This window comes from Sinocyclocheilus grahami, unplaced genomic scaffold (assembly GCF_001515645.1).
Source record: "Sinocyclocheilus grahami isolate Dianchi unplaced genomic scaffold, SAMN03320097.WGS_v1.1 scaffold803.1, whole genome shotgun sequence".
NCBI lineage: Eukaryota > Metazoa > Chordata > Actinopteri > Cypriniformes > Cyprinidae > Sinocyclocheilus > Sinocyclocheilus grahami.
The window spans coordinates 195,780-210,953 of NW_015505982.1; the positions used below are offsets into that span (position 1 = coordinate 195,780).

Below are 15,174 nucleotides of genomic sequence, written 5' to 3' on the forward strand. Positions count from 1 at the left end.
CCACCCCTCATAGACCCCATGCCACCCCTTTGCCACCCTAAAAAATATTTTCTAGATCCGCCCCTGCCAGGTTATAACTTCAGGTTCGCAAAATAGTTATATATGTGCGTTTTTATCAATACATCTAACATTTTAATAAACCAAAATAAGATTTAATTGAAAAAAAGAAAGAAAATTGCAAAACATAAAATCATCAATTATATAGCATGTAAACTTTTTTTTGTTTGAAATTCAACTATAATTTTATCTTGTAGATTCTAAATCAGTTATGATGTTAAAATAGCTTCATCAGGGCAGTACAAAAAACAAATGTAATGAACCTTGTTATATTGTTAAAATTATTAACATTTTGCAGATTCTGCACAGTGAAAGAGAAGCAGAAGAACAGCTTTTAAAATGAGTGTGTGTGAAGAGAGAGAGGAGGGAGAGCCCCCTTATCTGAGTGATGGACCTGCTGTGACCTCTGACCCTGTGTGAGTATCATGAAGTTGAATGTGATATTTTTTTTAACATGATGATTTATTCACTGAGGTTCTTTTCTCTGAACATGAATGAGTGAATAATAATAATATTAAAGACACCGCTTCTAACTGAGAATTAACAGAGGTTTAGTTCTAGTTGTTGGTTTATGATGGTTTTTGAAGTCACCATTATATTGTTCAGCACTTGACCCTTGATTCTTCTGAAATGTATTATCTTTCAACAGCTGCAATAGTGTTTTACTATAAGCACTTGTATGTTGTTACAGAAAGAGATTGAAGGAGGCTCCTGTTGACACTCAGAGAGCAGCATCTTCAGGATTCAGCTGTGTGTCTATGAAGAGTAACAACTCCATGCATCAGCCCCTTAAATTCAGTGATGGACCTGCTGTGACCTCTGACCCTGTGTGAGTATCATAAACAACCATGGACAAATATTTGCTGCAATAATAAATTGTCATTGGTTAAAAACCAGCATCAGGGTTTTTCTTATCAGGTGTAGTATCACCTTCAACCAAATTTCAGCACTGAACAAGTAGAGTTTTCTTTGAACGCAAGCTAAAAGGGTTAGTTCACCCAAAAATGGAAATTTACGCACATCTTTTAAAGTTCTCTATCCCTCCATTGAAAACCCATTCCACACAAAAAGAACTTTCAAAAGAGCTGAACTATTCCTCAAGGACTTAGAGAATAAACATATCTTTGAAAACACCTGGCCTGAACAATATCTAAAAACACACACAGAAGGCAATAGTGAAAGGGAACGTCTCGGGTTACTTATGTAACCATGGTTCCCTGAGTAGGGAACGAGACACTGCGTCCTCTAGGTTTCTTGCCATGCTGCGGACGCAAGCTTCAGACGAAGAAGTGAACGATTTGTAGCTCCCGGCACCGATTTATACTGTAGTCGCACCGGTAGTGACGTCATGGCTGTCGCCGGCCAACGAGTTGGTGTTTTTTCAATGTATGCTTCAGATACGAGTCACGACGAGGCGTTCCCCATAGCGACCCCTAGAGGACGCAGTGTCTCGTTCCCTACTCAGGGAACCATGGTTACATAAGTAACCCGAGACGTTTTGCAATATAACTAACACCTGATAATGAATGTGTTTATGAATTAGAAATCTGAACTTCTCTCCTACAAAAGATCAATTCTCTTTTTCTCAGTATCATCGGCAGGAAGAGAAAGAGAGCAGCATCTCCAGTATCTAGCTGTGTGTCTGTGAAGAGTAACAACTCCATTCATCATCCCCCTAATCCCAGTGATGGACCTGTGACTTCTGACTCTGTGTGAGTAACATGTGATACAATAGAACATTGCTTTAAACCGTTTTTTTGGGTGAATACTAATGTGATTAAGACTTTGGAGCAGTATTGTGTGTAACTCAAACCAATATTATGTATATTGGTTTATTATTTTGTTTATTTCCTGAACAGGCCTTAAATGGGCAATAATGTAACTGTTTCATGTGTGTTTTATTTGTGTGAATATAACATTTGTATGATGTTCATAGTATTCACTCTGAGTGTGAGCATTGTAGAGTTATATATGTGTGCAGAAGCGGCTGTTCAAGGCTGAATTTAATGTCAAAGAGATGAGGATGAGACCGTTCTACATATCACTCTACAGATGACTTATTTATACTCAAAGTAGAGTAGAAAACATGTATTAGAGCTATTCTATAAGTAGTATGGAGGAAGTATGTTGCCGTGGATGAAAAGTGATGCAGACAAGAGGAGGAGCTTGCCAATGTCATGATCCCTGTCTGTTACCTGTTTTGTGTGTGTGAATGTGTTTGTGCTACTTCTTATCTCTAGCGCCATTTGTAGTCGATTTGTGGTCCTATCTTTTTATTGGTCCCTTTGATTGCTTCCTCAGGTGTGTCTTTTTACCTTGTTATCTTGTTAGCGTCACTGTATAAATAGTAGGGCTGGGTATCGGTTCAGATGTACCGATTTGAATCGATTTGATTCTCAATTTTTTGATTGCTTTTAGTGAATATAGTTTTAATACAAATGCTATTGATATTTCTAAAAATTAACAGTAAACATCAGTTTACAAACGGTGAATTAATAAAAACAAATTAAGAGCCACAGGCCTGTATTTTAAACCTGTTCTTTTTTTTTGTATAGGGTCCTTTGTTTAAAAACAATAATAGGGCCCTATAAAATGTTTTATTATTATTATTATTATTTATTATTTTCAACTGGTAATCAGTTGAAGGCATAAAACATTAATTAAATTTTTCCTAATCAAATTAAAATTAAACCCTTTTATTTTTTGGTAAACAAAGTGCTGCACAACAGAGGATTACTGTTAAAATTAAAAAGAAGTAGTAGTAGTAGTAGCATTGTTGTTACATTGAGTCTTAAGACTGCTAAATAGTAATATATTTATGTCAGTTTCTTCACGTTAAACCACAATTTTATTTTGATAGGTTGCTGTGAAGAACTTGCAGCTGCTGTGTACTGTATGTGATATGACGGTAGTTTTCTCAAATTAAACGGTAAAATGCTAATGAAATGACTCTCAGAGCAGCTGGAGATGATATTCGTGTGTTCATATCATCATATAGTGAGACGGCAGAAACTAAAAACACCGCGTGCATGATCCGCACTTTAGTATGTGTGCAGCAAACAAAACATTTTGTCTTCAAAAAGGATAAAGGAAATAACATAAGCATTCAGCGTAAGCTGTGCATGAAGACTCTTGCTTTAACAAAGGCTACTCAATCAACTTGAACATTTACAGGTACGACTAGCATGGAAATCATAATTTTAGCTAAAATTTAGTGTTTGTTAGTGATCTAAAATTCCATGATGTGCATGACTGCTGTTGTGTGTAAGTTTTCTAGCGGAAAATGAGCTGGAAAATTTAGAGTCCCTCACCCCGGAATAGTTAGTGAAATAAAGAAAGATCATAGCATTTCACATACATTTCGACATGTAGGCTTATTTTAAAATAGACTAATATGTATATGGTGTAAAAAAAAAAAATATATGTTTTTATTATTCATTTATTAATGTTTTTATTTTTACTTGTAGGCTACATGTTAAAGAAATAGTAATAAAAAAATAAAATAAAACTGTAATACCAAACTGTATAGCCACTAGATGTATCCATATCCTTATATATATGGCTGTAATATCTACAGATGGTGAAACAAGACACAATTTTTAATAGTTTCAAATAGTTTTACTATAGTTTTTATTAGTTTTAATTTTAAAGTCATAGTTAGGCTAAATAAAAGTACTTAGATATTGCTTGTTTTGACTTTATTTACATACGTGACTAAAAGGAATCCAAAAGTAATCAGATTACATTACTTTCATATTATGGTTCTTGGATTACATTACTGAATACTTTTTTGATATAGTAATTTGTAACTGTAACGGAATACATTTTAAAAGTAACCCTCCCAACCCTGCTTATGCGTAATGTCAAATGCTTACACAGATATGTAATATTACTATATTATTTCACCTTGTCAACAGTAACGCCATACTGCACTGACTGAATGACAGGCTTTCCGTTGTAACATCGCGCAAGGTAAATAAGAGGGTGACATCTAGTGGAGAAGACTAATGATGAGATTTACATTAATCAGATCTTGTGTTAAATGTTTGCTGCAATAAATACAGGAAAAGATCGATTCGTGGCTTTTGAGAATCAAATCAACATTTAAAAAAAAAAACGATTAATAAAAAAAATGTTCCCTTTTCCGACCTTGTCTGGGACGTGGCATTAGTCAGTCTTTGTCAGTCGTTGCTCAGTGGCTCCAGTTCGTCATACCAGACATGATTTCAGGCCCAAAAAACACTGAACACAAAAATGGTGAAAAACGGTTTAACAGTCTATCTCCAAAAATCAGTACTATTAGGGGTGGGAATCACCAGAGGCCTCACGATACGATATTATCACAATACTTGTGTCAAGATACAATATTATTGCGATATTCTGCGATATATTGCAATTTATTACCTTTTTCCAACTTTTCCAACAAGGAAAACTTTGGCAACATCTGTTTTAACTAAAAAGAAACATTTCTCAGTTTGTTTATCTCACTTCAATTTTATTGTTGCAGTGAAAAATGCGATTGTCAAGCAGACAAACTGACCAACACTTTCATGAAAACCTGTCATAAATGTTGTATGCACCTGGCAAACTCAACTATTTGTATAATAGTCTAATCTAGTCCACCTTAATTAAATGTAAACAGGTATGCACTGCTGTGCTACTACAGGTATTTTGAACAATGCAACTTGAACTTGTACAAAAAAGTTGTGCAGGCCCTTCAGCAATTGGTGCATTTGAAAGTAAATTACTGTTAAATTTAAATTAAATTAAATTAAACATGTAGTCTTACATCTAGGGATGCAACAAAATGAAAGTTCTGGGCCGAAAATGCTTTGTAATGATTATTTATTATTTTATTAAATAATATAAAGTAATTTTATAAGACTTTTTAAATTTAACTCAATTTTAATGATACTGAATTGAAAAAAAAACACAAGCCAATAAAATAACTAAACTTTTACTGAAAGTAACACAATAAAACTGGACAGAATTTAGATTAATATTGGTAACACTTTACAATAAGGTTCATTATTTAACATTAGTTAACTACTTTAGTTAACAAACTAAGAATGAACAAAAGTTCTTCAGCATTTATTAATCTTAGTTTGTTAATTTCAACAATTACTAATGCATTATTGAAATCAACAGTTGTGCTTGTTAACAGTTAATGCACTCTGAATTAACATGAACTAAGTGAATAACTGAATAATGTCATTAACATTAAGAAAGATGAACAAATACTGTAATAAATGTATTGTCCATTGTTCTTTCATGTTAGTTAATACATTAACTTACATTAACTACTGGAACCTTATTGAAAAGTGTTACCTTAATATTAAATATCAATATATAATTTTTATTCACTTCTATGTAACAGAATAGAATATACGTGTTTTTTTTTTTGTTTTTTTTTATAATGTGGAACTAATTTTCCAAATAATGTATAGTCCTACAAAGCTATTATTATCAGAGCATATGAGCAGAGCATAGCGTCATTGAAGGTAGCATCATTTTAGCAGCGTTGCCCAGTACAGCTGAACTAGCCTACACCATGTTACAGCACAGTAGTGCCACTGCAAACAGAAACAAGTATACTGCATAGAAATTTCTTATCAGTGCGTTATTTGAGCGGACTTTGCTTTTCCGGTGAGCATGAGCGGTACACGAGCGGAACTATGGGAAGCCAAACAACTCAAATGTGGGACGAAACAGAGCGGTATTAAAGTGTTCGCGCCGCTGACCTGTCATCAGCGCGGCTCAATGGACCGAGCTGCGCGACCGACTCGACAGCGCAGAGAGGACGTGTTTACTAGCGCCACCGAACTGACAGCGCAGCGCTGATCAGTCACAACAGCGCACCGCGAACTATGGGAAGCCAAACAACCCAAATGTGGGACGAAACAGCGCGGTATTAAAGTGTTCGCGCCGCGCTGACCTGGCATAGGCGCGGCTCAATGGACCAAGCTGCGCGACCGACTCGACAGCGCAGAGAGGACGTGTTTACTAGCGCCACCGAACTGACAGCGCAGCGCTGATCAGTCACAACAGCGCACCGCGAACATTACTCTTTTTCTTTGTGTTTTATGGCGGGTGGCATCCAACGTTAAGGTGCATTACCGCCACCTACTATGCGAACATTACTCTCCGCAGAAGTTCGTGTTTTTTTCCTGCACATAACAATGAAGATCAGTATTAAGTTATTACATTTATTTTGCTTATTATCTTTCATATTACTACATGTAAACAGTAGTGTTAGCTACTTTGAAGCACGTATAGTCTAGTCACGTTCACAGCAGAAACTTCCATGATCCGTTCCTCGGGTTTGTAAACTGTACTCACGGATTTGTGGCCCCGCCCCCACCGGCAGATTCAATCACGGTGCGGGATGCATAGTATTGTGTTTATTAAACATTATTTTTCATAGTAGCCTATGAATGAGACCATGATCCGCACTCACAAAATTAGTCTTCTTTTTAGCGTTTATTTTATATTAATCACCAATAGGATAAAACACCGCCGCCTGTGTTTTGTAGCCTAAAATAAACGCTAAAGAGAAGAATAGAAAATTTCCTGAATTTTCTAAAAACAAAACAAAAAAAAAACGATAGAGTTTCGAGAGAAGAAGGTAAAAAGCAATACAAAACCAATAATGTACCGGTTATGTTGTCATTCCTTTGCTCTCTAACTGAATGCAATGTTATAATAGGTAGTTATTTAATAATAACTTTAACAGTGAAGCATGCATCTAACTCTGGGGGGGAAAGCTTAGTATAATAAAATCACCTAAATACGTCTGTGAATGAATGAATGAAATATGTTAAGAATGAATAGTACACAAACACATTTCCAAAACTGTAAAAGGTTATTTAAAAATAAAGCATTCATGAATTATTTTGACAAACATTTTACTGTCTTAAGTGCTCTCATTTATTTAGCCTATAAATTAAAATAATAATAGCTATTATTATTATTATTATTATACATTTAGGTTACATATGCATTTAGAAGAAGCTTTTATCCAAAATGACTTACAAAAGAGGAACAAATGACTCCAAAGTCAGTCACAATGCCAGGTTTATTATACAATAATAATCAAGTGCTAAGATTATCACAAAGATTTTGATGCACATCTTTCTTATTAAATCGTTGTATTCCACCTCGTACAATTGATAGAGAATCACTTAAGACTATTTGCTGCAGGCCTATTTCACATTATAATATGCAATAAAACAATATACAATATGATTTGTTAACATGTAGGCTACCTTAGGAGCTTACTGCATGAATCCGTGAGTACAGTTTACAAACCCGAGGGATTCAAAATCCGAAGGTACGGTTTGCAAAATCTGAGCGCACGGATTGGAAATTCGTGAGTACGGTTTATTAATCCGTGGGCACGATTTATTAAACCGAGGGAACAGTTGAAGAATTCGTGAGTACGGTTTATAAACTGAGGGGACGGATTGCAAAACCGTCGCCATGGATTGTTTTTTTTTCTCCTACAGGTGACTTCCCGGGTTCCGTAGTAAAGCCTTACAAACCGTATCTATTATATAAAATTGCAATGTTAAAGTTAAATAACAACGTTCCCTTTAGTAGAGACAACAAAAATCCCATATATATACTAGGCTATTTAATAATAGTTCAAATTTAAAATGGGCAATATTGTGCTGAATGTAGAACTTGACGACAACAACAATAATAACGAAGTACAAAATAAAAAAATATATATATACACTAGAAGCTGGGTGTGCTCCTCAAGAGGACTATGGTATTGTAAATTGATTAAAGTCTTATATATTTTATATTTGCAGTTTTTCAAAGTACAACGGTTTATGTAGTAGAAAGGTAAGCAAAAGAGTCATTACACAGTGCATTATTTGTTTAGACACGTGATGCTGCACGCTGAACAGAGCGGGAAACTTCAGACGCGGATTTAAATGCAGCCGACAGAAAATCCTGCCGCGCCAATGAATTGTGTATTGTGCATTTTCAGCAAAACGTTTGTCTTTATGTGTCTCTAATGAAGTCTGTGTGCTTCATTTATAGAGCTATAATATAGGTTGTGCTTTCTCTTTCGTTTGCTCCGTTTTTTAAACACCGAACTTCAAACTCATCAATGCCAAATTGTTCATTCTTGAAGTAAACTTGTGTCCGTTTGGTGATTAAATAAACTGTTTTAGACCGCTGCTCGAGATGAACACGACGCGTCCGGAGTGTGTGTGATACCGGTGAGTTCTCCTAGACTCAGCGCTGCACTTTTATTTTGATTAGATAATCATCAAGTGTTCAAGAATAGAAGCAGTTAAAGTGTGTGAGTATACATACAATATCCATATGTATATAATTTTAATGCTATAGCCTTTGTGTATATATTTAAAGATGTGCATCTTTAAGCATGACAGTTGAAATTAAATGGTAACACTTTAAAATAAGAGTCCATTTGTAGCATTAAGATTAATGAAAGCTGTGTAAGTATTGTTCCTCGTTTACAACATTTACTATTACTATTATTATTTTTTTTTACTACTACTACTACTACTACTAGTATGATTTAGTACTGTTTTTGTTAATAAAGCACTATTTTAGTTTTGTTCAGTATAAATTTTAAAACTAACGGTTAATTAATCGGTATCGGCCAGTATGGTCCAACCTAGCTATCGGTATCGGCAAAATCCACTATCGGTCGACCTCTAATCCTTACTTACATCCCCAAATCCGAAGTAAGTCCATACATCCGATTTAAACGCGGACAGGGCTTTCCTGATAACTTTCCGCAATGCCGCCATCTTTATTTTACTAACCACCATCTAGTGGATTGTAAAGAAATTAATTTTATTATTCTACCAAATAGTATAATAAAAGATTGATACTTGGTGTCCATGTATCGATACAGTATTGCCGCAGAAAATATCACGATACCATGCTGTATCGATTTCTTTCCCTCACCCCTAATTACTATATAGTTCTAACATTTATAATGTGTTTAGAAACAATTCTCTTAATTGCCTTTTCACAGACTTGAAAGAAAGAATCAGCAAGACCTTTGATACATAGATTTTTTTTTTTTTTTTTACAAATTTGTGCTGCTTTCTGTCGCTTTTATTTTGAATGCTATCACGGTCATACTTTAAATATTCAGGTGATTATCTGCTGTCAATATCCTTGTTGTGCATCATTAATCTACAGCAGGGTTTAGCCTAAAGTCCGCATTCAGGACGTGAGAGATGCATGTTTGTCCTGTAGCCCTGTGCTGAAGTCACTATGTCAATGTATAGTCACTGTAAGCCCGTTGTTGGCATGAAACCACTAGAAAAGCAGCATCATTGACAACATGCACCATGTCTACAGTGCACACAGGCGTAAAAAAATCAGTGTCTGTCTACACTGGATGTTGCACAGTGTGATAGTAGACACAGTTAGTCTAACTACAAAACACGGCAAGTGTGGGGGGAAAAAAGTAGACACTAAAAAATAGACCATTCAAAAATGAGTGGATTGAACAGTTTAGTTTAGTTTAATTTAGTTTAGTTTTGCCAGATCACAACAATGTAAAGCCAAGTGTTATTTATGCACAGAGACTGTGCTGGTCTGTAAAACTGACCCTCTGTGAAAAGTAATTGAGGAAACTTGATCTACAGTGTGTAAGAAACAATGCTAGTTGTAGAACAGAACATTGAGGAACTCAATTTGTGATGTCAGGAATTAAATTTGCACAACATATAGAAATCACGTAATATTTACAGTCTGTTAAATACACACTTTTTTTTCTAAATGAGGCATGTTTTTGAATAACTTAATTTAAAGTTAGAAACATTTAAATATTTTCTCTATTTTGATAAATGTCTTTTGTTTGTTTATGTTTCAAACAACTCTGTTCATAATGTCACTGTCATTTCAGTCATCATGACACAGAAGCAACTCAGCAGCTTGATTCTCATCAACCAGTGCATGATTATCTGCAGAGAGTCAAAGACCAGCACAAAACCAGCATGAAGAACAAGTATGAGAGCTTATTTGAGGGAGTCAAACTACAAGAGAATCAAACTCTCCTGAACAGGATTTACACACAGCTGTACATGAGGAGGACCTGAGAGAGAGCGGCATAGACGTCACTGACGCCTCAGTGTATTCTGGGATTTGCACTGAGATCTTTAGAGAGGAATCTGTGATTTATCACAGGAAGGTTTACAGCTTTGTACATCTGAGCTTTCAGGAGTTTTTTGCAGCACTGTATGTGTTTTTCTGCTATTTACACAAAAACAGTGAGGTTCTGAAAATGTTCCTGACAGGAAAGTCCAGAACTCAGTGTGAGGATGTTTCTCTGGATGTGTTTCTGAAGGGAGCAATGAATAAAGCCTTAAAGAGTAAAAACGGACACCTGGATCTTTTCCTTCGATTTCTTCATGGCATCTCACTGGAGTCCAATCAGAGACTCTTACAGGATGCACTGATACACACAGAGAACAACCCAGAGAGCATCAAGAAAATAATCCACAACCTCAAACGAGGTAAAAAAAACAACGTCAGTCCTGACAGATGGATAAATCTGTCACACTGCTTGATTGAGATGAAAGATAATTCTGTTGTCGAAGAAATGCAGGCATTTTTAAACTCTAATACAAAAGAAAAAAGTCTTTCTCTTGCACAATGCTCAACTTTGGCAAACATAATCCTGATGTCAGAGGAGGTGCTGGATGAGTTTGATCTTAAAAAATTCACCACTAAATCAAAAGATGGGAGACAGAGACTGTTACCTGCTGTGAGGAACTGCAGAAAAGCTCTGTAAGTGTGAAAATACAAACATGCAGTAGTTACATTTGACAAAAATTGATGGTGGTGAATAGGATCTTCTGGGTTTGTTCACAAGCATACAATGTAAATTATTGTAGTTAAGTGTTGTTTTTTTTATTCTTTACCAAATCAATACAATAAATATATTTTATAAATAAATTATAAAAAAAGGTTTTATGAAACACTTACACTTTGTAAACATAACCAAGTTACGAGTAAAACTAATACAATTGTAAGGCAGCTGTTAATGTGAATAAATAAATGAATTAAAAATTTTAATATTTTAAGAAAACATTTATTACAGACTGGGGATGCACAATATTTTTGGCATATCATTTATGCCGATAAAGGCCCAATATAAACATTTTGCTGCTATGTTTTGTCAGGAAGATGAAACAATCAATTAGTTTGCAGACAAAAATGCAGAGATGCTTTTATAAGGTCTTTATAAGGACGAGACTATTGTCAGTTTTTTAGCAATACTTATTGGTTTCCTTTTTTCAGTTTAAAGTAGCTACAGTATGATCTTGTTTTTGAATTTATTTAGTTAATATTCTTAAATCGTACAATAAGGTTGTCCAATAGCCAGACAAGTTTCAATCCTTCCAGCAACCTGTCACTCATGAAACGTTCACATTAATCAGTAAATAACAATGATCCAAAAATCAAATCAGTTCCCAAAGGACAAAACCAAGTCCCACATTTTTCTCATTCAAGAAGCTGTTTCACTCAGGTGTGTCACAACAGGGAAGAAAATCACAATTTCTGGTTCATGCAGACTTTGAAGTTAAAATGAACTTGGTGCTTTTGGGCATTCTGTGTATCTTGGCCAAGTCAGCTCATTCATTCTGTAAATTTTTCCTGCCTTGGCTTATACTTCTCTAAATATATATTTCAGCTGAAGTGCTGAATGTCAGTGAACTACTACTTGTAAATATTCACATTTGTTTAAAAAAAATCTATCCGAAGTCTTCATTTGAAATATATAAATAAACACCCAGACTACACGACTCCATAGAGAGACAAAACAAGGGCACATTTGCACTGTCTGATGATATTATCTGAAATCATATAATCATATAATATGTATTGACACATACTGTAAGGTCTGCTACACAAGGAAATCATACAGTCTTGCAATCTCATGGAGACACCAGCTCACCAACATGTCATCCCTGTTTTCAGATTGACAGGCTGTGATCTCACTGGTCAGCACTGTGAAATTGTAGCTTCAGCTCTACAATCATCAAACTCCCTGAGAGAGCTGGACCTGAGTAACAATGACCTGCAGGATTCAGGAGTGAAACTGCTCTGTGCTGGACTGAAGAGTTCAAACTGTCAACTCAACATACTGAGGTATTTAATTAGGTATTTAATTGTTCTGTGTAAAATATACATGTACACTCACTGGCCACTTCATGTAAACCTGTTCCATAGGTCATTAATGCAATGTCTAATAAGCTAATCATATAACAGCATGCATTTAGCCATGTAGACAGGGTCAAGAGGATCTGCTGAATTTTATGCCAAGCATCAGAATGTGGAAGGAAAAAATATTTAAGTAATTTTGAATGTGGCATGATTGTTAGTGCCAGACATATTTCATAAACTGCTGATCTACTGGCATTTTCATGAAAAACCATGTTTTCAGAGATGGGTCTGAAAAAAAAACTTAAAAAATCAGTGTGCGGCAGATCTGTGTGAAAATGCCTTGTTGATGACAGAGGTCAGAGGAAAATGGCTAGACTGGTTCAAGTTAATAGAAAGTCAAAAGAAACTCAAATAAGCACTCGTTAATACCAGTGAATGTAGAAAAGCAAAGCATCTCTGAACGTGTAACATGTTAAACCTTGCTGCAGATAGGCTAATAACAGGAAAATTAGACTACAATGGGCATGGGCTCAACCGTTCAACCTGATGCCCAACCTTAGCAGGGGCGTCATGCACTCGTTATTTTTGAGGGGGCACGAGTGTCATGCTCGTGCTCGTCACACTGTATATAACTGATATGGGCTTATGTTTTATTTTTATTTTTGGGTGTTAATGAACAGCGCATTCTTCCACCTTCAGTGGAATTACTCCACAGCAAAAATGGTGTAAAAAAAAGTGTGTTCACAGTGTGTGTGTGTGTGTGTTCACTACTTACTACTGTGTGTGTGCACTTGAATGGGATAAATGAAGAGCAAAAATTCAGCATATGGTTTACCATACTTGGCTACACATCATGCCACTATTGTTGCTGACCATGTCGATTCCTTAATGACCACTTAATGTTCCCATCTTGTGGCCACCTCCAGGAGGATAATGCAACATGTCAAAAAACTCAGATCATGCGTTTTGTTGTTGTGCAATTTAATTGCACTTTAATAATATAATGTGTTGGCTCCTTGAGCATCAATGTCTGTTTTGCAACCTTTTGTGACAGTCCTTAGAGGTAAAGCTGGATTGTAGCATAATTTATGGGGAAGAACTCACATGCCTTGTCCTGTAAATTTAATAAATATGCAATGAAAGTGTAACTAAAGTGTAATTCAAAAATATTTGAGTACACTGTAAAACGTTTTCACTGTAAATTTGCAGTCATTAACTGGCAGCAGCTTCACCTACAAAGTACTGTATTTTTTATTTTTATTAAATTTTTTTGCTGTATATACAATTACAGTGTATTAAGCATCTGGGGTCTTGAGGGTGTTTTGGGGGCCTGGAGAAGTTTTGACATGCCCTGGCATTTGTGCTTTTTTCAGTTACTTATAAACATATAAATGGCTAAAGTCTAATAACACTGTAAACAGCACAAACTAGGCTACAATAATATGTTAGCAGCATTTATGTACATGATTGTGTTTTTGAGAAAGCAATGTTTATGCATGGTTAGTGAACAACTAAACTTTTGAAGTCACTGAAATAAGGCCATAAAACACATATAGAACATTTGTTCACAAGACTTTTGAGAACTGGACCTTGTAGCCTAGAGTTTTTGCTTCAAACTGATTTGAAAATCATCTTGTTTACTCGCTCACAGAAAACAATATATTGAATTAAATTTTCTAAGACACTTTTTGAGTAGAAAGGGTCTATGCGAGAAGTCGTGAACTATCATTATTCATGCTGTGATTAACACCTGAGAAGACAAAGGCCCACATAATGAGCTGCATACTGAGCCATTCAGTCAGGTATGTGACTGAGAGGGAAGAGTTACAAGAAAGAATGTGAGGACAAAATAAATGTATATATTTTTTGTTTGTAGTTTATTAAGAATATATTTAACTATCACACAAAATAACTTGAGATTCACTTGCGAGTGCCGTTAAACAGTTTATTATGAACAACCAAAGCTGACTTTTTAGCATCATTACTCCAGTCACATGATCCTTCAGAAATCATTGTAATATTCTGATTTGCTGCTCAAAAAACATTTTTTATTATTATTATTATTATGTTGAAATGAGCTGAGAATATTTTTTTCAGTTTTTTTTTTTTGATGAATAGAAAGTTTAGAAGAACAGCATCGTTTGTAACATGATAAATGTCTTTATCATCACTTGTGTGCTAAATAAAAGTTTTAATTTCTATATATACTGACTCCAAGCTTTTGAATGGTATAGTGTATATTGTTACAGACTGGAGTAATGATGCTGAAAATGTAGCTTTGATCACAGGAATAAATTACATTTTAAAATACATTCAAATAGAAAGCAGTTATTTTAAATAGTAAAAATATTTCACAATATTACTGCTTTAGCAAATGCAACTTTATGTATTTTGGATCAAATAAATGTAGGCTTGGTGAGCAGAAAATAATTCTTTACAAAAACATTAAAAATCTTACTGTTCAAAACTTTTGACTGGTATTGTGTCATGTTGAAATATATAAATGAACATCACATACCTGGCATTTCCAAAGTGTATATTGTTCATGTGCTCTGAAGGACATAAAAAAACATTTTGAAGAGACTCATGGGAGTGTGTGCCTCGCTTGGTCTTATTTGCATTGGCTTGCTTTGCAATAGGTTATTTTGCACTGTTATGCTCACATCTGAAATAAAAAAGTAAGCATGCTGTTTACACAAATAAACTACATTATTAACATTATTGTGATGGTCACTGATACTAGTACTAATTTATAGAAAAAAAAAGAACACAATTACTACATTGCACACATATTATCAGTGATATTTACTGCTTATTTGATACATTTACAACTCAGACGATCGCAAACACCAATGACAGGGTATAACACATTCAAAATATTTACACCAGAGCAGATATTCATGAACAGAAGCTTAGTTACATTCATAAACACAAGCATGCTTTGTATGTAGG

At 35.0% G+C, this 15,174-nt stretch overlaps 1 protein-coding gene across 1 annotated transcript in view; it reads left to right on the top strand.

Annotated features, from left to right (window-relative positions):
* Positions 1 to 10,142: 10,142 nt before the first annotated feature.
* The window catches only part of LOC107562033 (NACHT, LRR and PYD domains-containing protein 3-like), a 33,606-nt gene continuing 28,574 nt past the window's right edge, over positions 10,143 to 15,174 (top strand). The window contains exons 1-2 of the mRNA XM_016246598.1: positions 10,143 to 10,842; positions 12,037 to 12,207. Of these exons, the coding sequence (XP_016102084.1) occupies positions 10,337 to 10,842; positions 12,037 to 12,207 (677 nt within the window). The 5' untranslated portion in view covers positions 10,143 to 10,336. The remainder of the gene's footprint in view (positions 10,843 to 12,036; positions 12,208 to 15,174) is intronic.